This window comes from Haliotis rufescens, unplaced genomic scaffold, assembly GCF_023055435.1.
Source record: "Haliotis rufescens isolate VD_foot unplaced genomic scaffold, xgHalRufe1.0.p SCAF_9, whole genome shotgun sequence".
NCBI lineage: Eukaryota > Metazoa > Mollusca > Gastropoda > Lepetellida > Haliotidae > Haliotis > Haliotis rufescens.
The window spans coordinates 14,482,963-14,507,433 of NW_025964383.1; the positions used below are offsets into that span (position 1 = coordinate 14,482,963).

The following is a 24,471-nucleotide window of genomic DNA, read 5'->3' on the forward strand; positions in this document are numbered from 1 at the left end:
CCTCCCCAAATTCACAATTCGGAAAATCATTCCCCTGGCTGTTAATTTCATGTGGGTCAAACACTGGGTCTCCGATGTCTTTACTTACATATATAAGCATTTGAAAATTAAGATATTAATTTATACGATAAATCCACATGACTTTTCTTTTGCCTTTCAGTGTATATCTGTTGATATAATATTTTGGACAAGTATGATCTTATCAATGTGCGCTGTAATGCATTGATTATGTACGCGAAGACACAATGTGAGCACGGTTAAGAAATCAATTTGTCACAGCATTTGATGGCTTACTGAGCCCCTTGGCGAACATCTGCCACATGTTTGCTCATACAGCTGCTGAAATACACAAAGACCAGGTCACCTATCAACGTTGACTACATATGTGTGTGTATATATATATGATCGTTGTCAACACATAAGTGATTCAATACTGATCTTGATGATCTCTTCATAGTTACAGAGTAACATGAAGCGTCAATTACGAGCCTCACCCAAGACGGTATTCATCTGTTTCCTGCTGGTGTCTTTATATGCAGCAGGGACGTTTCTGAAAAACGCACTTTTAACATTTCATGATGAAATATTTTATAGAGGTGGCGTTAAGAGGAGGTATGACAATGATGATGTACTACATCACATTGGTGATACTCAACAGACGGATGTACAGACATATATACACACGGCTGCAATAGACGGCCAGAAGGATGTACACACAGCAGTCAGAGACAGTCAGAAGGATGTGCACACAGCAGTAAGGGACATAAGGAAGGATGTGCACACAACAGTAACCGACAGCCAGAAGGATGAGCACACAGCAGTCAGAGACAGCCAGAAGGATGTGAACACAGCAGTAAGGGACATAAGGAAGGATGTGCACTCGGGAAAAGCTTTAGAGCAACCTGTCCAACATACACAGAACACACAGAGTGTGGAGTATTACGTGGAGGAATATGGAGGAGAGGACAGTAATGTGACATATCCTCCGTTTGTGGAGCACAGTCCGGAGAATGGTCCAGGTAAGACAAGGGACGTTAGTTGATCTGTCCGTATTAGTGAGTGAGTGAGTATGGTTTTACGCCGCTTTTAGCAATATTCCAGCAATATCACGGCGGGGGACACAAGAAATATATGAAAACCTGCAAATAATAAAATGAATGTAAATATAAACATCAACGAATAATCTCGCTCATCAGCTGGTCCAGGTAAGGCACGTGACGGTTTCCATGTGTTCAGTCGACCCGGGAAGATTCCGGGGTAGAATAGGTCTTCAACAACCCATGCTTGCCGCAAAAGGTGACTCTGCTTGTCGTAAAAGGCTCGCTGACTTGGTTGATGCACGTCATCGATCCCAGACTCGATTATTTACAGACCGCCGTCATATAGCTGGAATATTGCTGAGTGCGGCGTTAAACAACAAACAAACAAACATGTGTTCAGTCCCGACATGGGTACAATGTGTTAAGCCCATTTCTGTAAACCCCGCCGTGATATTGCTGGAATATTACTTAAGCGTAAAACCACACTCACTGAATCGCTACTATATTTTAGTTTGTTTCAATTCCCATGTTTATGTTGTTTGAGAGTGTCACAGTTGTCCTCATTGCCCTTTTGTCAATGTGAACAATTACTACTGCTCTTCTCTTTATTAGCAAGGGGGCACGGGTGGCCCAGTCGTCGAGTTGCGTCCCTTGGGCACGCCAGAAACCTATGATTGTGGGTTCGAATCCCGGTTCGCCCCGATTATGTTTCTAGGTTTGTCAGAACCATACCCGTGCTCGTGGGTTTCACCGAAGTGGTAAACGTCTGAGACCTGCATCACTTTGGGCTTTCCTCCCACATTAAGCTGTGATATAACTGGAATACTGTTAAACCCAACTCACTCTTTATTAGCCTAAAGTTGATATGATGTACATACATCACTTTCATGTCATATCTGATGTAATAGCATACATGTATATACATGTTCATTCATATATAAATATCAACATAATCATATAGTATGTTTCAATTATTTAAAGTATTGGAAGCTGCACAATATCCTTGCTCGTAGACCAAAAACAAAAATACCTGAATTTTAAATATCGTTACATTTTGATATTAAATTAAATCCTCGGTTCATGCTTTTTCTTTCGTTCGGAGTGAAGAGTTGCATCCCTTGGTCACGCCAAAAACCTATGATCGTTGGGCCGAATCCCGGTTCGACCCGAATCCCGGTTCGACCCGAATCCCGGTTCGCCCCGATTATGTTTCTAGGTTTGTCAGAACCATACCCGTGCTCGTGGGTTTCACCGAAGTGGTAAACGTCTGAGACCTGCATCACTTCGGGCTTTCCTCCCACATTAAGCTGACACGCCGCGATATAACTGGAATAGTGTTAAAAGCGGCGTTAAACCCAACTCACTCACTCACTCATGCTTTTACTTTCGTTCGGTGTGAAGAGTTGCGTCCCTTGGTCACGCCAAAAACCTATGATCGTTGGGCCGAGTCCCGGTTCGCCCCGATTATGTTTCTAGGGTTGTCAGCACTATACCCGTGCTCGTGGTTTTACCAGAGTGGGAAACGTCTGAGACCTGCACCATAATCACATACTGCTTCCCTTCAACAGTAAGCTGACACTCCGTGATATAACTGGAATACTGTTCAAACTGGCGTCAAACTAAACTTACTCATTCACTGAATCGTTTGATGACTTATTTCTCCCCGATTGCTTTCGGTTATTGTCAACCCCGTCCTTTACTATCAGGCTATCAATCTCTGTGTCTCGTTGTGAATCGCACAGAACAATTGTTAATAGTGCCAACACTGATTACTATTTGCATTTATTTTTTCGGTAATTTTTATGAAGGCACCTTTTTCAATATATAGTGCGGACCCGTGAAGATCCGGGGTAGAATAGGTCTTCAGCTACCCATGCTTGTCGTAAAAGGCGACTTTGCTTGTTGTAAGAGGCGACTTACGGGATCGGGTGGTCAGACTCGCTGACTTGTTTGAAGCATGCCATCGATCCCAATTGCGTGGATCGATGCTCATGAAGTCAATCACTGGATTGTCTGGTCCAGACTCGATTATTTACAGAAAGCCGTCATGTAGCTGGAATATTGCTGATTGTGGCGTTAAACAACAAACAAACAAACAATATATAGTGTTTTTAACTGAAACATGTGAAGAAAGGATTCAGACAAAGTGACCCATTTTTCACTATTTAGAATACACTTTAACAAGGGTACACACGGAGAAGATTTTGGGTAGGGATATACTTGGGTTCCAAGCAACTTATGCCTGTCGTAAGAGGCGACGTAATGTTAAGACAGGGTGACTCGGTTGGTTTCATGTCTTCGTATCTCAATTGCGTGGATATATATATGTATGCTCATCATATCGATCACTTGATCGTCGGGGCATTTGGGTAGCCTAGTGGTTAAAGCGTTCACACGTCACGCCGAAGACCCGAATTCGATTCCCCATATGGGTACAATGTGTGAAACCCATTTCTGGTGTCCTCCGCCGTGATATTGCTGGAATATTGCTAAAAGCGGCGTAAAACATACTCATTCACCCACTCACTCACTTGACTGTGTGGTCCAGATTCCAATATGTACAGACCGCCGTAAACATACATGTATTGTTGTTTGTTTGTTTGTTTGTTGTTTAACGCCGCAATATTCCAGCTATATGACGGCGGTATGTAAATAAGCGAGTCTGGACCAGACAAGCTTGTAATTGACATCATGAGCATCGATCCACGCAATAGGGATACGATTACATGCATCAACCAAGTCAGCGAGCCTGACCACCCGATCCCGTTAGTCGCCTTTTACGGCAAGCATGGGTTGCTGAAGACCTTTTCTACCACGGATCTTCACGGGCCACAAAATGTACGTTAGCAATTTCAGTTGATGTGGGATAATGCAAGGTTACATATACCTACAGTTACATTCCGCAGCATTGGTTGGTAGGTGAGTGGGGTGTTGAGTACCGGTACTCACCAAAGGAGGAAGAGATCTTGCAGTGGACAGAAGGACGGAGAAGGAACAGATTCAACCAGATGGTGAGCGACCGAATCTCCGTGCATCGGCGTCTCCCAGACAGTAGGCTGGATGAGTATGTATGTGAGGCGTGTCACGTGTAATTACAAAACAAAAGAGCCGCTTTTTATATTTCATACTGGAACAGTGAGTGAGTGAGTTTGATTTTACGCCGCTTTTAGCATCATTCCAGCAATATCACGGCGGGGGACACCAGAAATGGGCTTCACACATTGTACCCATGTCGGGAATCGAACCCGGGTCTTCGGCGTGACGAGCGAACGCTTTAACCACTAGGCTACCCGACCGCCCCTCATACTGGAACAACCCGTGCTCGTGGGTTTCACCGAAGTGGTAAACGTCTGAGGCCTGCATCACTCCGGGCTTTCCTCCCACATCCCGCCGCGATATAACTGGAATACTGTTAAAAGCGGCGTTAAACCCAACTCACTCACTCACTCACTCTCATACTGGAACATTTAGGATAGAAAGTTCTATATCTCGTTGTGATACAGATATGATTCAAGCACGGATAGTGGGTATTCCAAACCGATCAGTGGATATCCCAATCATAGCTAGTGGGTATTTGGACTTTCCTGTTGAGTAATCTTCATATTCTTGGATGTTCAATGATACCTGGTGCCATCACTGACTTTCAATGAACCATTCAAGTTTACGCAGCTATTTTGTCTTTAGAGCCGAATAGTTAATGTTGTTTGTTCTATTGCGTTGGTATTCTATCTGTGGGTATTGTAGACGTGTATTATGGGTACTCTAAACATGGGTAGTTAGCATTCTAGACGTGTATTATTGGTACTCTAAACATGGCAAGAGGGCATTGTAGATGTGGTTTGTGTGTACTCTAAACATGGGTAGTTAGCATTGTAGACGTGTTTCGTGTGTACTCTAAACATGGGTAGTTAGCATTGTAGACGTGTTTTGTGTGTACTCTAAACATGGGTAGCTAGCATTATAGACGTGTTTAGTGTGTACTTAAAACATGGGTAGTTAGCATTCTAGACGTGTTTTGTGTGTACTTTAAACGTGGGTAGTTAGCATTCTAGACGTGTATTATGGGTACTCTAAGCAGGGTTAGTTGGCATTGTAGACGTGTTTTGTGTGTACATAAACGTGGTAAGTGAGTATTCTGGACGTGTATAGTTAGTATTCTACACATGGTTAGTGGGCATTGTAGATGTGTGTTTTTTTACTTTAAACGTGGATACTGGGTATTGTAGATGTGTTTTGTGTGTACTCTAAATATGGTTAGTAATTAGTGTAGATGTGTATTGTGTGTACTTTAAACATGGAGAGAGTATTCTAAACATAAGTGAATATTATAAATGTATTTTGTGTACACTTTAAATCTTTTAATGGGTATTCCCGACATGTATTATGGGTACTTTAAACATGGTTACTGAGTATGTAGACAAACATTCGGCCTGATGTTCACTGGTGCATGATTTATCCATCAGGGCGTGGATTGCCGTCATTCTGTGCATAATAACAAAAATATCAATTGTAAAAGTAATGCCATACATTTCACAGATGCAAGTCACGTGTGTATCCAGTCGATCTACCTCCAGCGAGTGTCATCATCTGCTTCCACAACGAGGCTTGGTCCACTCTCCTGAGATCTGTTCACAGCGTCCTTGACCGCTCTCCTTCACACCTTGTAAGGGAGATAATTCTGGTTGATGATGCATCAACTCAAGGTACTAGAGCATAAACTAAAACTGTTTATAGTTTGTTCAAGTTGTGGATAGATACATTTGTTGCTAAATTTCTCCCATGGTCAAACATATCGCAACAGATCACAGCAATGTCTTTGCACGAATTCCCTCACCAGGTTCGGTTATGAAGCGTACAAATACAAAGAAAAGACAAAAACCCTTTAAAAGTGTTACTATTAAACGCTACCTGTATATATGTACGTTCATGTTGTCCTCCAGAGCATCTGATGAGCCCTTTGAAAAAGTACATGTCAAAACTTGGGAAGGTCAAAATTGTCAGACTGAGGAAACACCAGGGGTTAATCAGAGCGAGGCTGGCCGGATATGACGTTGCCACTAGTCCGATACTGGTGTTTCTTGACTCCCATATCGAATGCTACCCAGGTTGGTATTTTGCTATATTTCTCAATGTGGTCTAGCACTAAGAAGCATCTATTCTGCATAATATGTTTGTTCAGAAATGACACTTAAATGCCAAAACAAATTATTCAAGTGCTTATACATAATTACTTTCCAATCACGTGGTGGATCTAGTTACACGTGCATAAGGCACTTTGCTTGATGTTTTTTACGCCAATCCCTTTTACTGAACAGAAAACTTGTCAGCTTTGGGTGATTCCATTTCTGTTTGTTGTGCCATTTGAAAGATTTAACCTTGTTGACAAAAAAGTCTTCAAAACATATTTTAATTCATGATGTTTTAATTCGTGAATACATTTGAAAATGCGTGTAATATATACCACTCAAAAGAAGTAAAAGAACGCGAGGTTATTACTAAAGTTAATCTGTCATGACATGCAAGACCGTTAGTAATATGAAACAACGGACATTCTTTAACTTCTTTTGTGTAGTATATACAGTAAACTACGGATATAACGAACACGCTTATAACGAACTGACGGATATAACGAACTTACTTTTTTGGTCCCGACTATTTGCTGTAGTTATGCTGTATATATGCTTATAACGAACTACGGTTATAACGAACTAAAATTAGTAGTCCCATTGAGTTCGTTATAACCGTACTTTACTGTAAATGTTCACTAATATTGAATAAACACATACAGAAGCAAATGGTAGCATGACTGTTAATCTTTGTAGCTTTGTTTGAATACTCCCGAGGGAAGTGAGACTCGAGTGCACTCTGATAATGATAGGATAATAATATTATGCAGCGCCGTTAAGCTTCCATATAAGCTGGAAGTCAGCCTCTTTATCAATGCATTATATATTATTAATACTAAACAATAACTATCATGATACTAGCTATATAACAAACACGGTATTGAGACCAAGCATCATGGTTGTTGCCAAACGGAACCAGAATGGTGTCGACGTAAAGAACACAGGGAACGCGACACCAGGATGGTGGCCATTAGAATACAAAATGCGCCTGTGGAATTCGCAATAACGTCGATATATGTCCCAATACGGCTATACGTGTCCCTTTACGAGCCACTTGTATTGTACATGAAACACTCAGTAACGCTAAACGTCGGCTGTTTCCAAGCCATGAATACAAGCTGTTCATTGTGTGTGCTTTAAACTTCCTCAGCAGTCGGCGTCAGTCACATTGATCAAACGATCAATGTCTCACGGTTAGTTCATCATGTATACAACCGCCTCTGTGGTCTAGAGGAAGAGCGTCCGTCCGGAGAGCGGAAGGTCCGGGTTCGATCCCCGGCCGCGTCATACCAAAAGACGTTAAAAGATGGTACTTGTTGTTACCCTGTCTGGTGCTCGGCATTAAGGGGCTAAAACAAGGACTGGTCGGCTCGGAGTCAGTATACTGCAGCTGTGTCTGAGTGGGGTATTCATCTTAAACTGTGGCATGGTATATCAGTGAGCTAGCACTATAAATCGGCATTAGTCCGGACTAGTACAAGCAGTCATACACACACGTGCTTGCACGTCGCTATATAAGTGAAATAATCTTGGACATGACATTAAACCCTATTTCACCTCACCTCACCTCACCTCATCATGTATACGTTTCTCTATGACAAGAGTTTGGTTTACGCCACATTGAACAGCAGTCTAGGCATGTCAGGTTTATGTGGGGGGAAAGCCCAAACTAATGCAGGACCATGAGTGTAGATATGGTACAAGAAAACAAACAAAAGTGAAGAGAGTACATTCTACACTATCAAATCGCTGTTTTATGAGTATATCGTTCCACCTTGATCGTGAGAGAAGGTAAGGCTTATAACACAAGATTTTACGAAGGGACTCTTATTGTAGTGAGTGAGTGAGTGAGTATGGTTTTACGCCGCTTTTAGCAATATTCCAGCAATATCAGGGCGGGGGACCAGAAATGGGCTTCACACATTGTACCCATGTTGGGAATCGAACCCGGGTCTTCGGCGTGTCGAGCGAACGCTTTAACCACTAGGCTACCCGACCGCCACGACTATTATTGTACAAACATGCACGACCAGATGTATGGACAGGTCATATACATAGAAATCAAAACTAACAGACTAACTCCATATCAATGCTTTACTGAAAATACATTTGAAGTACTTAAGTCATGTGCCCACTATTTCGTAGGTTGGTTGGAGCCACTACTAGATCGCATTCAGAGGAATCCAAAGACTGTACCGATCCCAATGATTGACGTGATCCATTCAGAACATTTCGGAACAGGTATTCTGAATACAACCAAGCGTTTAGGGGTGTTTAGATGGAAGCAGTTAAAATTCCACTGGGAGCACGTCAGCAAAGACAGAAGAAACACCTTGAAAACACCCACTGAACCTATCAGGTAACTTGATATAAACTACACTATACATTGCTGAAGCATATTATATACTGAACAACAAAAGTTCCTGTGACATTGGGAATGACATTCAGGTTTTTTTGTTGAAGAGAATCCTAAACAAGTCGAGCAATACGAGGCCAGGCGTTGTCGTGTTGAAAGGTAATGCCTGGGCCATGACGACGCAAAAACGGTAGAACAACAGGGCCGATGATCTCGTCGCGGTAGCGCTGTCCATTGAGATTTCCCTCTACCACTATCAAATGTGTCCTCTGTCTTGCTGTAATCCCACCCCATACCATAACGCTGCCGCCCCCGAACCGATCTTCTTCCATGACACAATGATTGACGTAACGTTCACCTCGACGGCGGTACACTCGAATCCGTCCATCGCTGTGGCTGAGGTGAAAACGAGACTCGTCAGTGAATAGAACTTGTCCCCACTGCATGGCCATACAGCGTAGACGCTGTCTGCACCACTGCAGACGTGTTTGACGGTGGTTTCCTGTCAAAATGGGACGTCTGGTTGGTCTTCTGGCGACAATTCCTGCACATCTGAGGCGACGACGTACGGTTTGTGAAGATATTCGTCGGAGGCCAGGGATGCAAATTGCAGTCACTGTTGCTGACTGGAATCGATTTCGATTACTGGTTACGCGTGGCCTCTGACTGCATGGTCTTTCTGTTGACGTTAAATTGTCTTGCAACATCACGTTGACTCGATCCTGCTTCAAACATACCAATGGCTCGCAGACGCTCATTTTCGGACAGGCGTGGCATTTCGTAATGTTGGATAATTGCGTAATTTGGTTGTTTTTCTGAGTGGTTGTTGTCAGCACGATGCTAAACAATGCACATGGAATTCCGTTAACGCATATGTTTCTATAACCATTCTTGGGTCGTGAAATGCATGGGGCTTGCATAAAAGTCAACTTTTGCATGGAATGCATACTTTTATGTAGCAGTTGCGTGTTTGTGACTTGATTCCATACATGTACTGCAATACTGACAACCAAACTTTACTTGTTTGAAAAATACACTAAAATATTGGTGTCACGGACCTTTTTTGTTGAGTACATATTGAACCGCAAAAGAAACGTCACCATGCATATGGATAGATACGTAGTATATGAGAAACCCTATTTGTCCAAACACTGTAAACATACTTTGAGACATATTAAAAAGATGAAACTTGGCAAAACTAATCATCAAGGTTAAAATTAAAGTGTCAAATGTTCTTAAAAGAAACACAACAGTAGTCTGAGAAAATGGCATCACATGACAGTATCTCGTGTGTCCGCCATGTGCATTGATGACTGCCGTGCAACGTAGATACATGGAATGGATGAGGCGGTTGATGAAGGCCATAGGCACTTGAGTCTACACTCTGAGGAACGCCTGACGCAGTTCAGCTGCAGTTGTCGGCCTTGGTAGGACGTCATTCAGCCGTCTTTGAATCTCGTCCCACAGGAGCTCAATGGGGTTTAAATCGGGACTGAGGGCAGGCCACTGCATGCCATTATGCTGGAGGAAGTCTCTTGTTACTCTCGTAGTGAGGGCACAGGCGTGATCATGCTGAAACTCGTGGTTGCGGCGACGTGCCAAATGAGGTATGGCGTGTGGTCTCAGGACTTGATCAATGTTCCGAGCTGCTGTGACACTATTGCCTCTCCCGGGACCAATGTTCTGGAAGACCACAGGGCCGACCCTCTGGGCATCACCAATTCTACCCCGCACCATGTTGCTCGGACCACCCCATGAGTCTCTCTCTCTCTCTCTTGATCCCTCTTGATCTCTCTCTCTCTCTCTCTCTCTCTTGATCTCTCTCTCTCTCTCTTGAGCTCTCTCTCTTGATTGAAATGCATTCGCTACTTACCGGGCGGTTTGCCCAGCTTGCAATCGTCCATCGGCTTGGTGTCGCTGATTTCATGTTAATCTTGGCATGTGGCAGCATTTCAATAACGAATGAATGTTATCCGATCTGGGTGGATTTTTATAGGGCAAGAAATGGGGGAACGCATGTGCATTTCAATTTGCACGGAACTCACGTGCATCGGCTTACCATGCCGTGATGCGTTTGGGCAATCGGTTTTATTGTCATCTCCTTTTGTTTTTTTACCATCAAATTTCATTTTTCCAGACAAGGCCATGTTAAATTTTAGAAACTTTGACAAAAGTTACCCAGATATTTAAATGACAACTTATCATGCAATATTACTTGGGGTGACGTTTCTTTTGCGGTTCAGTATATAAGCGTTTCTTTGTCACATGAGAGTATTTGCGTGTGGGAAACTTTCACTCGAGAGTTGTTATTAACTTACAATGATGATCATGCTCTGTTTCAACAGATGCATCCCTCATCCTTTGAAGTGAGCTCATAATACTCTCCTGGTTGATTTTAATATAAATATTTCTGCTGTAAATCAAACTAAAATTGCCCAAAAAGAGGATTGATTAGTCAGCCTTGTCCTCGCTTACCTGCAAGCTCGGTGTGGAGTTGACTTCTACAGTATTGTTCAACCTGTGAAACATGGATCGAAATAACATTAATGTGTCGCATGTGAAGCGTGAGTGGTTGAACCTGTAATATACAGAACGCATTCTAATTGTTGAATCGATTGTGCATTGTAAAATTATAGGAGGAATAGACAGCCCGTTGGTTAATCCCGTTAATATGATCAAATATTGATTGCATTACCAGTTGAATCGATAATATATTGACTGCATTAATAGTTGAATCAGTAATATATTGATTGTATTAAAAGTTGAATCGGTAATATATTGATTGCATTAACAGTTGAATCAGTAATATATTGATTGTATTAATAGTTCAATCGGTAATATATTGATTGTATTAATAGTTGAATCGGTAATATTTAAATTGTATTAATAGTTGAATCAGTAATATATTTATTGCATTAATAGTTGAATCGGTAATATGTTTGATTGCATTAATAGTTGAATCGGTAATATATAAATTGTATTAATAGTTGAATCGGTAATATATTGATTGTATTAATAGTTGAATCGGTAATACATTAATTGTATTAATAGTTGAATCCGTATTTCATTAATTGCATTAATAGTTAAATAAGTATTATATTGATTGCATTAATAGTTGAATAGGTAATATATTGATTGCATAAACAGTTGAATCAGTAATATATTGATTGCATTAATAGTTGAATCAGTAATATATTGATTGCATTAATAGTTGAATCGGTAATATATTGATTGCATTAATAGTTGAATCGGTAATATATGAATTGTATTAATAGTTGAATCGGCATTATATTGATTGCATTAATAGTTGAATCGGTAATATATTGATTGCATTAATAGTTGAATCGGTAATACATTAATTGTATTAATAGTTGAATCGGTAATATACTGATTGCATTAATAGTTGAATCGGTAATACATTAATTGTATTAGTAGTGAATCCGTATTTCATTGATTGCATTAATAGTTGAATCAGTAATATCTTGATTGCATTAATAGTTGAATCGGTAATATATTGATTGCATTAATAGTTGAATCGGTAATATATGAATTGTATTAATAGTTGAATCGGCATTATATTGATTGCATTAATAGTTGAATCGGTAATACATTAATTGTATTAATAGTTGAATCGGTAATATACTGATTGCATTAATAGTTGAATCGGTAATACATTAATTGTATTAGTAGTGAATCCGTATTTCATTGATTGCATTAATAGTTGAATCAGTAATATATTGATTGCATTAATAGTTGAATCGGTAATACATTAATTGCATTAATAGTTGAATCGGTAATATACTGATTGCATTAATAGTTGAATCGGTAATACATTAATTGTATTAGTAGTGAATCCGTATTTCATTGATTGCATTAATAGTTGAAACTGTAATATATTGATTGCATTAATAGTTGAATCGGTAATATATTGATTGCATTAAAAGTTGAATCGGTAATATACTGATTGCATTAATAGTTGAATCAGTAATATTGATTCATTTGTATTAATAGTTGAATCGGTAATATATAAATTGTGTTGCTTCATTTATTTGCAGATCCCCCACAATGATTGGCGGGTTGTTTGCTATAGACAAACACTGGTTCACAACTCTGGGAACGTATGACCCGGGACTCTTGTACTGGGGCGCAGAGAACATGGAACTGTCTTTCAAAGTAGGATTCACATTATGAGTGTGTCTCGTACCATGTTCGTTTATCGTAGAAAATGACTTGAATGACCGATGATGTTCGTGAGATGTTCGGTCAATGGCATGCAGTGACGGGTACTTCTTGACCACTACAATTTATCTCACCTTATAATTACATTATAGTACTGGATTCTGATTGGTTAGGGAGCGGGCAAATATTTTCCATACAGCCCGCTCATGTAGCCCTCTGAGAAATCAATCGGAACACACCTTAGGTACCTTGCTTATCCCGCACAAGCATCGTTGAACTGAAATGAACAATGTTTATTTGAATGCATTTGGTAAAGGGAAGTAACTCGGTTCGTTGGCGTCATCTGATAGCTGTCAAAATGGCTGCCTACTTCAGTATCCATCGTTTTGTTTTTTACTCCAGACAAGTGTAACGAGTCTCCGTGAAACTTCGGATATAAAAATGGAATACTGAAAGGTTGATTTAAAGCCCACTTACTGATCATAGATAGTGTGTTGATCGTCACGTCGAAGGACCGCGTTCTATTCCCCACATTAACTAATGACTGCACACATTGTATTGTGTAGCCTGTCGTGATTAAACTGAAAGTTTACTTCAGTGCTGAAAAACCTAACTCACTTAAGAATGACCTAAACAAACGTGCAGTGTTGTGTGACAAAACGAAAATGGAAATGTACATGAACAAGAAATATTTATCATCCAAAACTGGCTCCCACAGGAGATATCGCTTTGGTGAGATCAAGGGACCCCCTCTCCCCAAATCGACATATCTCTCTCCACCAGACTAAATAAAGAAACTGATCCAAATACCGCTAAATCCATCACACTAGCATACATTCAAGAAAAATGGCCAAATTGGTGTCACATTTACACAGACGGGTCCTTTGACCCGGGCTCAAAACGCACAGGATTCGGCATCCATATCAACAAACCCCCAAAAGAAACACAATCATATAGGCTCCCAAATAATCAATCAATTTTCACAGCCGAATTAATGGGGATAGTAACAGCCCTGTACAGCGATCAAATAAATAGACAAAAAAACAAACCTAATCCTTTCAGACTCATTAAGTGGCTCCAGGCCATAAAAAACAAAAACACAAAAAAGCGCCCAAAACTAATACAACAGATAATCAAAAGCGCCAACAATCTACGTAAACTAGTTAACGACATAGAAATAGTTTGGATCCCTGCCCACGTTGGGGTGTTTGGCAACGAACACGCTGACAAAGCAGCCAAATCAGCACTAAAATTAGAAGAAGTGAGCATCAACCCACCAATATTAAAAAACGAAATTAAAAGTATCACAAAGGAAAAAATCCTCAAAAAGTGGCAAAATAACTATGCAAACTAAAACACCTGCTACAAAAGCCACTCAAAAAAAACAAAAATCCATCATAAAACCAAAAGAAATGACAGAGTAATAACTAAACTACAAACAGGCCACACTAAGTTAAACTCCGACCTGCACCAAATTAAAAAACATCAAACCGGTAAATGCCCCCACTGCAACTTAAAAGAAACGCCCGAACACGTAATACTATATTGCACACATTACCAGCAACACAGAACAACACTCCAATCCACACTAAACTGCAACAATCAAATGACACTAGCAACTGTACTGAACCCCCTAAATGACTTAAAAACCTTTAAAGCACTAGGCATATATCTAATCAAAACAGGCCTACTTGGCCGCATCTAACAAAGTACAACAAACAAGCTGCCAATAAACCCTAAAATTCTAAACCTATAAAAACACACAAACTCCTTTACACACACTTAGAACTTGTCTTTCTTCGTTACTTTATAATTGAGATATTAAGAGCTATCCGTTTCTAATGACTGCTAGTTGAACATGTTAGTACCAAAACGGTCATAGCAGGAATAAACTTCTGAATAGTAATGTACACAGTGACATAATCGTACTGTATTTTCAGATATGGATGTGTAACGGAACCCTGGAGGTTTTACCGTGTTCCCACGTCGCTCATGTATTCCGCAATGTTAATCCAATAAAGTGGCACAGAGGTGGGAAGCCTTCCTTGACCAACTCCATACGGGTTGCCGAAGTCTGGCTCGACGAGTACAAACACTATTTCTACGAGGCTAACAGATTGTCGCCGGTAAATACTACACTGCTCGGACAGGGGCGGTCGGGTAACCTAGTGGTTAAAGCGTTCGCTCGTCACGCCGAAGACCCGGGTTCGATTCCCGACATGGGTATAATGTGTGAATCCCATTTCTGGTGTCCCCCGCCGTGATATTGCTTGAATATTGCTAAAAGCGGCTTAAAACCATACTCACTCACTCGTCGGACCTTTATGAAGGGCATCTCAGACTCCAACTCACCCGTGGTGATCCTTGTTAGAATAGGTCCTCATCGTCCAATGCTGATCGTAAGAGGTGACTCTATTGATCTGGTGGTCAAGTACGGTTGATTACATGTCATCGTACCCCGATGGAGTGGATCGTTGCTCATATTATCAATCATTGAATTTCCTGGCCCGGACACGACTATTTCCAAGCCGGACATGTACAGCTGGAATACTGCACACAAGATCAGACACAACGTTTCCAACACAAATCCAACAGAGGAAGGCAATCGGTTGGTTGGTTGATTTGTAGTTTAACGCCGCACTCAGCAATATTCCAGCTATATGACGGCGGTCTGTAAATAATCGAGTCTGGACCAGACAATCCAGTGATTAGTATCATGAGCATCGATCCACGCAATTGGGATCGATGACATCCATCAACCAAGTCAGCGAGCCTGACCACCCGATCCCGTTAGTCGCCTTTTACGGAAAGCATGGGTTGCTGAAGACCTATTCTATCCCGGAATCTTCACGGGTCTGGAAGGCAAAACGATAATTTCAGCTGGTATCAAAGATGAATGAACAGTTGGATCTACTTGCGGTAACCCTGTTTCATTGTAAAGACAATTATGATTTGATGTCATTCATTGCATATTGATTAAGTCCATTTATTTTAGGCTGGCTGCGGGACAAGTTCTAGTGTTCGCATTTCACGAATGGTATTCAGTTTTCTTGATATGAACATAAGAAACACATGAAACAACATACTCTAAAAGTCTGGCACATCCTATAAAGCATATTTCGACATGTTTCATTTGTTCCTCAATCAGAAGGCACTGGTAGTTCGGATACCAGAAGTGTCGCTAAGTTCATTCGACACATTTGGTTGGTGAGATCTTGAACATGATAGGTTCCGTGTATTCAGCAACTTAATTGTGTTCTTAATAAAATCATATTGTAGCTTGGATCTTATAAAGAGAACTATGAATCATTTAATGAATTCAGATATTCTAACAGGGCATTGACTATGGTGATGTGACGGACCGGAGGAAACTGCGGGACAGTCTTCATTGTCATGACTTCCGCTGGTATATAGAAAATATCTACCCGGAGTGTCCTATCGCCAAGGTTTTGAATACGGGAGAGGTGGGGCTGTTTCCATTCAATGCCATGTTTCATTTCATTAAGCGATTTTAACCTTGTTGCTGGCGATCTATAGCCCCATTTTTATATTGTGTAGTCCCCCAATAATCAGATATATTGTCAATGTTCTACAACTAGTTTTAAGGCAATCTGTGATATATTGCTAGTTATTATACTGTCCTTCGTCGACAGTTTTTTTAATAAATATTATATAACTTGTTCAAGTCACATTATGGCTGAAATATTGCCGACGTGACTTTAAATTGAATTCACTCACTCACTCATGTTCATTAAGCAGCGTAAAGTCGACATGAAATGTGAACCGTCAACATGGTACTTGTGTATATATTCCTCTATTTCTAAGACAAGTTATAACGGAACGGAGTTTGCAAAATATGAAATGCTTTAAAAGATGTTTTGGCAATGAATACTTTTTTTACTTACGATTTATTAAAAAGATACATGACAGCAGCTACATCCATTCAACACTTCGACAAGATTCCTGACAATATCGTGAATGCTTCCTCATATGGAGTGAACCCCATTCTGGTGACCCCCGCCGTGATATTGCTGGAATATTGCTAAAAGCGGCGAAAAACCATACTCACTCACCCACTCCTCATATGGAACGACGAAAGGGCCTACACGGAACCCAAATACAGCGGCATGACGAATCTGCCACAATACAATATTGTACAATGTAATTCAAAATGTCATAAAGACGTTTCATATTCATGATGGTTTATTCTCATTGGCGTCTATGTATTAAAATAACATTTATCAGAGGTGAGGTGAAAAGGAGTTTAACGCCGTTTTCAAGAATTCTGTCGTCGTGTTCAAACAAATTCGCAACGTGCATGCACGTATGAGAGTGCGTGCGTGCGTGCGTGCGTGCGTGTGTGCGTGCGTGTGACTGCTTGTACTAGCCCGGAATAGTGTAGGTGTTTATAGTGCTACTGCTAGCCCTCTGAGATATCCTGCTTAAGTATAACATAAATACCCCACTCAGACACACTACGCTGACCCCGAGCAGACCAGTCCTTGTTTTCTCTTCTTTATCCCGAGAACCAGGCAGGGTAACAACTAGGGCTGGGACGAGTCCACATTTACTACCCGGCTATCCGACCCCCTATTACCCGACCCTACCCGGGTACCCACTGCAGGTCTCGAGTTGGGAACAAAATGTCTGATTGGGAATTGTTTTACCGCAGCCCTTGCCAAAACTATCTAGATACATGTATCAAACGGTCAGATCATGCTTACACGAAAGTTGACTGAAGCGTTATCTTTACTCAATCACATGCAAGTCAAAAGGAATGTGTGTATCGTTAGAAAAGGACCCGTGAAGATTCCGGGGTAGAATAGGTCTTCAGCAACCCATGCTTGCCGTAAAAGGTGACTATGCTTGTCGTAAAAGGCGACTAACGGGATCGGATGGTCAGGCTCGCTGACTTGGTTGATGCATGTCATCGATCCAAATTGCGTGGATCGATGCTCATGATATTAATCACTGGATTGTCTGGTCCAGACTCGATTATTTACAGTCCGCCGTCATGTAGCTGGAATATTGCTGAGTGCGGCGTAAAACAACAAACCAACGTTAGAAAAGAAATGCGAACATTAGCGACAGGGAGTGTAACCACTGAGCTTTTGTGAGTTTTTGTCATGAAACAATATATCACATGCCTGACCACGGGTCCGGATACTCCTGTGGATACCCGAGTCCTTCTCAGGACCCACCCCACCCGAGTACCCGAGTTACCCGCCCCGGCCCTAGTGACAACAGTACCATCTTGTAACGTCTTTTGGCATGATCGAACCACCTACCTACGTATAGTTTGTACTTCATCAGACTACCACGCCATGATATGGTTGAACTATTATTCAAAGCGGTGTTGAACAAAACTCACTGTCTGTCGAGGGGCGGTCGGGTAGCCTAGTGGTTAAAGCGTTAGCTCGGCACGCCGAAGACCCGGGTTCGATTCCCGACATGGGTACAATGTGTGAAGCCCATTTCTGGTGTCCCCCGCCGGAATATTGCTAAAAGCGGCGTAAAACCATACTCACTCACTCACTGTCTGTCGTCGTGTTCTACAGATTCGAAGCGTTTCCAGACCAACTCACTGCCTAGCTGGGGGCAACAAGAAACCAACTATTCTCCGCCCTTGTCAACAAGCAGCTGATAACCAGGTACGTCAATTACAACATGCATTGGTGGTTTCTTCATTTGAGTGTCATCCTCATACAACTTTTCTCATTTTGCCGATCTACTTCCCTATAACCGTACAACATAGCAACTACATGTATTTCAGATAATAGACATCGAGAATGCACTGCTACGTTTGTTACTTATTATTCGCAGTTTATTTACATGTATTTATACTTATCTTACGCTTGCATGATCATGCACTTAAAGGCAAGTAGGTACAGCGTTGCGTTCAAGATTTAGGTGAGCGTTGAGAACTGCGCGTGTTCTGAATAAAGGACATCACCGCTGTCACAATATCTTATTTTTGACATTGTATTTGTGTCATGAAAAGCATATTGTTTTATTATTATCATCATCATCATCATCATTAGTATGATTATTTCTATATTATGGCGTTGTTTTATATGTTTGGTTTGTTTATTGTTTAACGGGGGCGGTCGGGTAGCCTAGTGGTTAAAGCGTTCGCACGTCACGCCAAAGACCCTGGTTCGATTCCCGACATGCGTACAATGTGTGAAGCCCATTTCTGGTGTCCCCCGCCGTGATATTGCTGGAATAATGCTATACTCACTCACTATTGTTTAACGTCGCGCTCAGCAATATTCCAGCCATACGACGGCGGTGCCCACACCGTATATTAGTCATCAATCCGGAGTAACGTTAAGCTCTCTAGTCTTGTTAGACTGGCAATAACAAATCTATAACAGAACCAGGACATGAAGTCCTTTTGGGTTCACCGGCTTACCTGTCTGTCCAATGGCACCATGGAAGATGTTGCCTTGTCAACCACTATCCTATTCTTTTACAACGTAATTGGCTGGTCATGTCTTTTGGGACTGAAGGAAGTACGGTTACACTGTGATACTTGTCTTGCAATGAATGTCCTCTTGAGAACCCTGTGCGGTAGAATAGGTCCCCGGAAACCTTGAGTACCGAATCGAGTACTCACACTCGGTGACGTATAAGATTGGGTGTCACCTTACTCGACGGCGCGGATCGTGGCTCATCATATCGATCACTAGATTTGCCTCAGTTATTTTCAGGCCGCAAAAATGACTGGATTATTGCTGAGTGCGGCGTTAAACAACCGTTAAACACTCCCCAACCTAACATATGTGTTTGGTGTATGGTGGCATTTGCCCTCTGGGGACTATGTGTAGGAGAAACCATGTCTCCGAGGGATTACTAGAGATTGTAAACCCTCACATGATGGACGTTCCCGAATGTGAGGATTTACAATCTCTAGTAATCTCTCGAGACATGGTTTGTCCAACTTATAAACCGACTCATCGCATAGACAACGTTTATAGTTAAATAACTGTAATAAAAACTCTCAAATGTATAACCTGTATCGGAGATGAAATATCGCCTGCAGTCGTGAACTCGGTTCAATGAAACCGGTGACCTCAGCACGTGGGTTTCGCAACGGTGCGAAATCTGCACGTGCGTCTCGCAATGGCACGAAATCTGCACGTGCGTCTCGTAGGCTGTTCGTAGTTTTGGTTCTTTCAAGGGTTTACAATGATTGTAAGCCCTCCTGCGAGGTGTTACCACAATTTCAAACACTCCATATCGAGTTACACAAACAGCCAGTAGGTTTATAAGGACGCTTTTCACTAGTGTCAAAGGTGCCGTTGTACAAAACAACCTTAGCGCTACGACTGTCGTAAGTCTATGGTAAGGCATGGGAGTTACGATCACCTTAACGCTAAGGTCGCTTTGTACAACGGCACCCACGGACATATTGTAACCTGGATACCCTACTGGGAATGTGGATGCGTGAAAGACAAATACCGTATTCGACGTAATAAGCGCCCGCTCTAATAAGCGCCCACGGCGATATTTGCTAATATATTGGCTAGTAAACAATCCCAATTAGCACCCCTTCCGATTGATCAATGTACACATGACTTATTTTTTCGTGTATAATACGCACTCGTGTGTCATATGCGACCTTAATTATGGGCAATTAAATTCTGGATAAATATATCTGTCGTGTATAATACACACAGACTATTTTGTATCATTTCAGGCTGTCAGCATAAACCACGAAATTTACAATCTTTCAACTCTGTTTTTTTTTTCTCCATTTTTTTTTCTAATGAGAGCCCCCCTATTTGAAATTGAGAGAGCGCCCTGGGCGCTTATTACGTCGAATACGGTAAATCACTTGGACACGTACTTCAGTATCGTCACGACTCTTGGCCCATGAGGGGGGCACGGGTGGCCCAGTCGTCTAAGGCGCCGCGATTCGCTGTGCAGAGTTGCGTCCCTTAGGCACGCCAGAAACCTATGATTGTGGGTTCGAATCCCGGTTCGCCCCGATTATGTTCCTAGGTTTGTCAGCACCATACCCGTGCTCGTGGGTTTCACCGAAGTGGTAAACGTCTGAGACCTGCATCACTTCGGGCTTTCCTCCCACATTAAGCTGACACGCCGTGATATAACTGGAATACTGTTAAAAGCGGCGTTAAACCCAACTCACTCACTCACTCACTTAGCCCATGAGACTCCTTTCCTTTTTTCCAGTACTGGCAGCTGTTCCCGACTGGTGTATTGTTGGTGTCGGCCTCTCGAAGGATGTGCGTGACAACACCTGGTCATAACGATTGCATCGCCAATGCTACAGACAACTGGACCTATACGGAGGTACTGTGATATTGGACACACAGGCTGATTCAGTAGCTTTGTGTCAATGAAAACCCTTCCCATACCCATCCGAGATCTCCATTGCACGATTCTGATTATTTCAGAAGAATGTGTCCATGAATCTGTACCCAACATTGATGATACCAGGTGTTCGCGAACGCATGCAAAGACGGAGACATAGGGTACACGCCAACACAGGATTTAAGACAAAATTTTTATGGATGAGCAACTTCTTTATTCCAATTGGGCGACGTTTCGGTGGAGATTCTAACACCGTTATCAAGCAGATGAGCAACTTCTTTATTACAATTGGGCGACGTTTCGGTGTAGATTCTAACACCGTTATCAAGCAAATGATGCTTGATAACGGTGTTAGAATCTCCACCGAAACGTCGCCCAATTGTAATAAAGAAGTTGCTCTTCCATGATGCTTTATAACGGTGTTAGAATCTCCACCGAAACGTCGCCCAATTGTAATAAAGAAGTTGCTCATCCATAACATTTTGTCTTAGTTACAATTCCAACTTCTAAATGCCAAGGGGCGGTCGGGTAGCCTAGTGGTTAAAGCGTTCGCTCGTCACGCCGAAGACCCGGGTTCGATTCCCGACATGGGTACAATGTGTGAAGCCCATTTATGGTGTCCCCCGCCGTGGTATTGCTCGAATATTGCCAAAAGCGGCGTAAAACCATACTCATTCACACCTTACCATGTCAGCTTCTTTGATGTGTGATGGGTTAGGAGGCACGAGTGGCCCAGTCGCATAAGGCGCCGCGATTCGCTGTTGGCAGTTGCGTCCCTTGGGATCAAGGGTTCGAATCCTGATTCGCCCCGATCATGCTTCTGGGTTTGTAAGCAACATACCCGAGTACGTTCGATTCGATTCCTCGACTGGATACACGTCAGTAGTGTGTATTATTGTTTATTCTATCAGAACATTGAAGTTTGATCTTGATTTGATTGGTCAATGTTACTGAATATCAAGTAGTTAAATGAACGATAACCAACTCTAACCGCATCACTCCAGTGAATACGTGATCAAGAAAAACATACCCGTTTCAAGAAAAGAAAATTTTATTCATGATTAAATGAAGATAAACCGATTCTGTTCTTAAATTTTGAGGTGGTTCATTCTTGATGAAACACCACCTAATGTTAAATTTAAAATAACAGGCTATCGGACGATTTGTGAGGGAGTTGGGTGTTTCGTCGCTTTCAGAAATATTTCAACATTAACACGGCGGGGGACACGTTAACATTTAAAACAGAGAATAGGGTTATTTCTTCATTAATTGATATTAAGACATATTATAACCTGTGAAATAGAAATGTCCAAAATTAATGAATATTGAGAGCTAGTAGTGTTGATATTTTTGACAATGCACACAATGTAATCTTAATTTAATGTTGATTTAGTGAGATTGGGTTCAACTTAATCTGATGCAGGTTTAAACATTTACCTTTGGTTTAATCCCTCGAACAAGGGTATGGTGTGTAGAAATCTTAGAAACATAATTAGAGCGAATGTTTGATTTGAACCTATGAACATCGATTTCTGGCACGCCTAAGGGGCGAAACTCTGCACTGCGAATCGCCGCACCTTGGTCACCTCTATCCCTGCTCCTCTATTGAAACATCTGGGTGCACGGGTGGCCCAGTCGTCTAAGGCGCCGCGATTCGCTGTGCAGAGTTGCGTCCCTTGGACACGCCAGAAACCTATGATTGTGGGTTCGAATCCCGGTTCGCCCTGATTATGTTTCTAGGTTTGTCATCACCATACCCGTGCTCGTGGGTTTCACCGAAGTGGTAAAGGTCTGAGACCTGCATCACTTCGGGCTTTCCACATTTAGCTGACACGCCGTGATATAACTGGAATACTGTTAAAAGCGGCTTTAAACCCAACTCACTCACTGAGTCCTATATACAGAAGATATTGTTGATGCTCTTTTTTATCTCTTTCTTCATCATCTACCTTCAGGCCAAGACCCTTTACCTGAAACCCTCGGACAAGTGTTTAACAGTTGCTGAAAACTCAACGCTTGTGATGACGAGGTGTGATGGGGGAGCGAACCAGAGATGGAACTTTGCAAAATCTAAGTTTCAAATTCATGGTACTTAATTTATGTAAATATGCTGAAACATGAGTCTGAATGTCTGTGTAATAAACGGTATTATTTGTAATTTTACTGTTCTCAGAGTTGTGGACCTTCACTGATACTGAATCAACGCGTCAAGAGATAATAGAAATAATATTGAAAACATTCAATATTGGAAATATTACGGTTTGCGATTGTCTTCAAAGCAATGTGTAAATCTCATTAATGTTAAACAAAGAATTGTCTGTCTTAAAAACGGTCCGTCATGTTATACGAACTATATGCGGCAGGATCTGGCGATAAACGGTTTACAGTCTATTCATGCAATAGTATTACTCCACTGCTGCCGGAGGTTTTTTTGACGAAAAATGTCGAGCTCACCCGAGTGAAGGTCCAACCACTGGCCACGTGTTCAAAGGGCGGCCACTTTGAACGTGATATTTAAAGTTGATAAAAATACGTCGATGAATTACGACATGATTCGTTAATTACTAATGCTTCTAACCTGTATAATGCTACGATACTTTACTTGAACAACACGGGCAAAGAATGTCCACTGAGACTCTATCGAACAACATATAGGCAAGGGCACAAAATCACGGACAAAATAAATAATTATGTTAATAAAAAACTAAGGGTGTTTTTAACATGGTCGCATGAAGTCCCGTTTCATGCAAATTAGATGTACATATGTACAGGGCGAAGCTTATCCGTCCGGGGTGAGTACATCTTCCCGAGGCAAGGGAGTTAACTGACTATAAAAGTCCAGTTTCCACCCTTGCCGAACTAGGCTGGAATTCCTGGGCTCGATCGTAACGCCACCAGTGGCTGTTACGAGTAATGTCCATTCTATGCCTCTCCTATTGACCCATCAGATTCAACCTCTCGTATCACTTGCATTTGCTTCAAACAAAACGGTGGCGCCCAGTCAAGACGAGCTGATCGATAATCAAGATCTATATTGTGATCAAACGAGTCTTACATCGCGAAGTGCATCAAATCACGTGAGCACCTTGATTTAAAACATGAAAAGATATAGAAAATATCTGTTGACAACGAGTTAGCGGTGCACCTGCTTTGCAATTCCTGCAGTCGACCGAAATCTGCATGACACTTTGCGATTTCGGTACGCGATTTTGATTGGACTATGCATAGACTCGTTAGTCCAGCCAAAATGTAACTCCAAAATACCAGCCTTGTTCGGCAAAGGTGGAAACTGGACTTTTTATAGTCAGTTAACTCTCTTGCCTCGGAAAGATAGGATGAGTGAGTATGATTTAATAATAATAATAATAAGAAGAAGAGTGAGTGAGTGAGTATGGTTTTACGCGCTTTTAGCAATATTCTAGCAATATCA

General features: G+C 41.6%; 1 protein-coding gene across 5 annotated transcripts; it reads left to right on the top strand.

The window, feature by feature from the left end:
• Nucleotides 1–353: 353 nt before the first annotated feature.
• On the top strand, nucleotides 354–23,199 carry LOC124150242 (polypeptide N-acetylgalactosaminyltransferase 5-like). Of its 5 annotated transcripts, XM_046522204.2 has the most exons (11): nucleotides 354–1,019; nucleotides 3,960–4,104; nucleotides 5,577–5,743; nucleotides 5,981–6,145; nucleotides 8,312–8,525; nucleotides 12,578–12,695; nucleotides 14,642–14,827; nucleotides 16,037–16,165; nucleotides 18,260–18,352; nucleotides 20,901–21,020; nucleotides 22,997–23,199. In XM_046522204.2, the coding sequence occupies exons 1-11, from the start codon at nucleotides 470–472 to the stop codon at nucleotides 23,135–23,137; spliced, it is 2,028 nt and encodes a 675-aa protein (XP_046378160.2). In that variant the 5' UTR covers nucleotides 354–469; the 3' UTR covers nucleotides 23,138–23,199. The 5 variants fall into 5 exon arrangements, with proteins under 5 accessions (XP_046378160.2, XP_048246646.1, XP_046378161.2 ...); XM_048390689.1 differs by lacking the exon at nucleotides 20,901–21,020; XM_046522205.2 differs by lacking the exon at nucleotides 16,037–16,165.
• Nucleotides 23,200–24,471: the final 1,272 nt, after the last annotated feature.

What these genes read in the sequence shown, in the direction of transcription:
- LOC124150242 (XM_046522204.2), top strand. Translation starts at nt 470, where the DNA reads ATGAAGCGTCAATTACGAGCCTCACCCAAGACGGTATTCATCTGTTTC. An exon ending in CAGTCCGGAGAATGGTCCAG is followed by an intron (nt 1,020 to 3,959) that starts GTAAGACAAGGG and finishes ATTGGTTGGTAG; the next exon opens with GTGAGTGGGGTGTTGAGTAC. An exon ending in CCATATCGAATGCTACCCAG is followed by an intron (nt 6,146 to 8,311) that starts GTTGGTATTTTG and finishes ACTATTTCGTAG; the next exon opens with GTTGGTTGGAGCCACTACTA.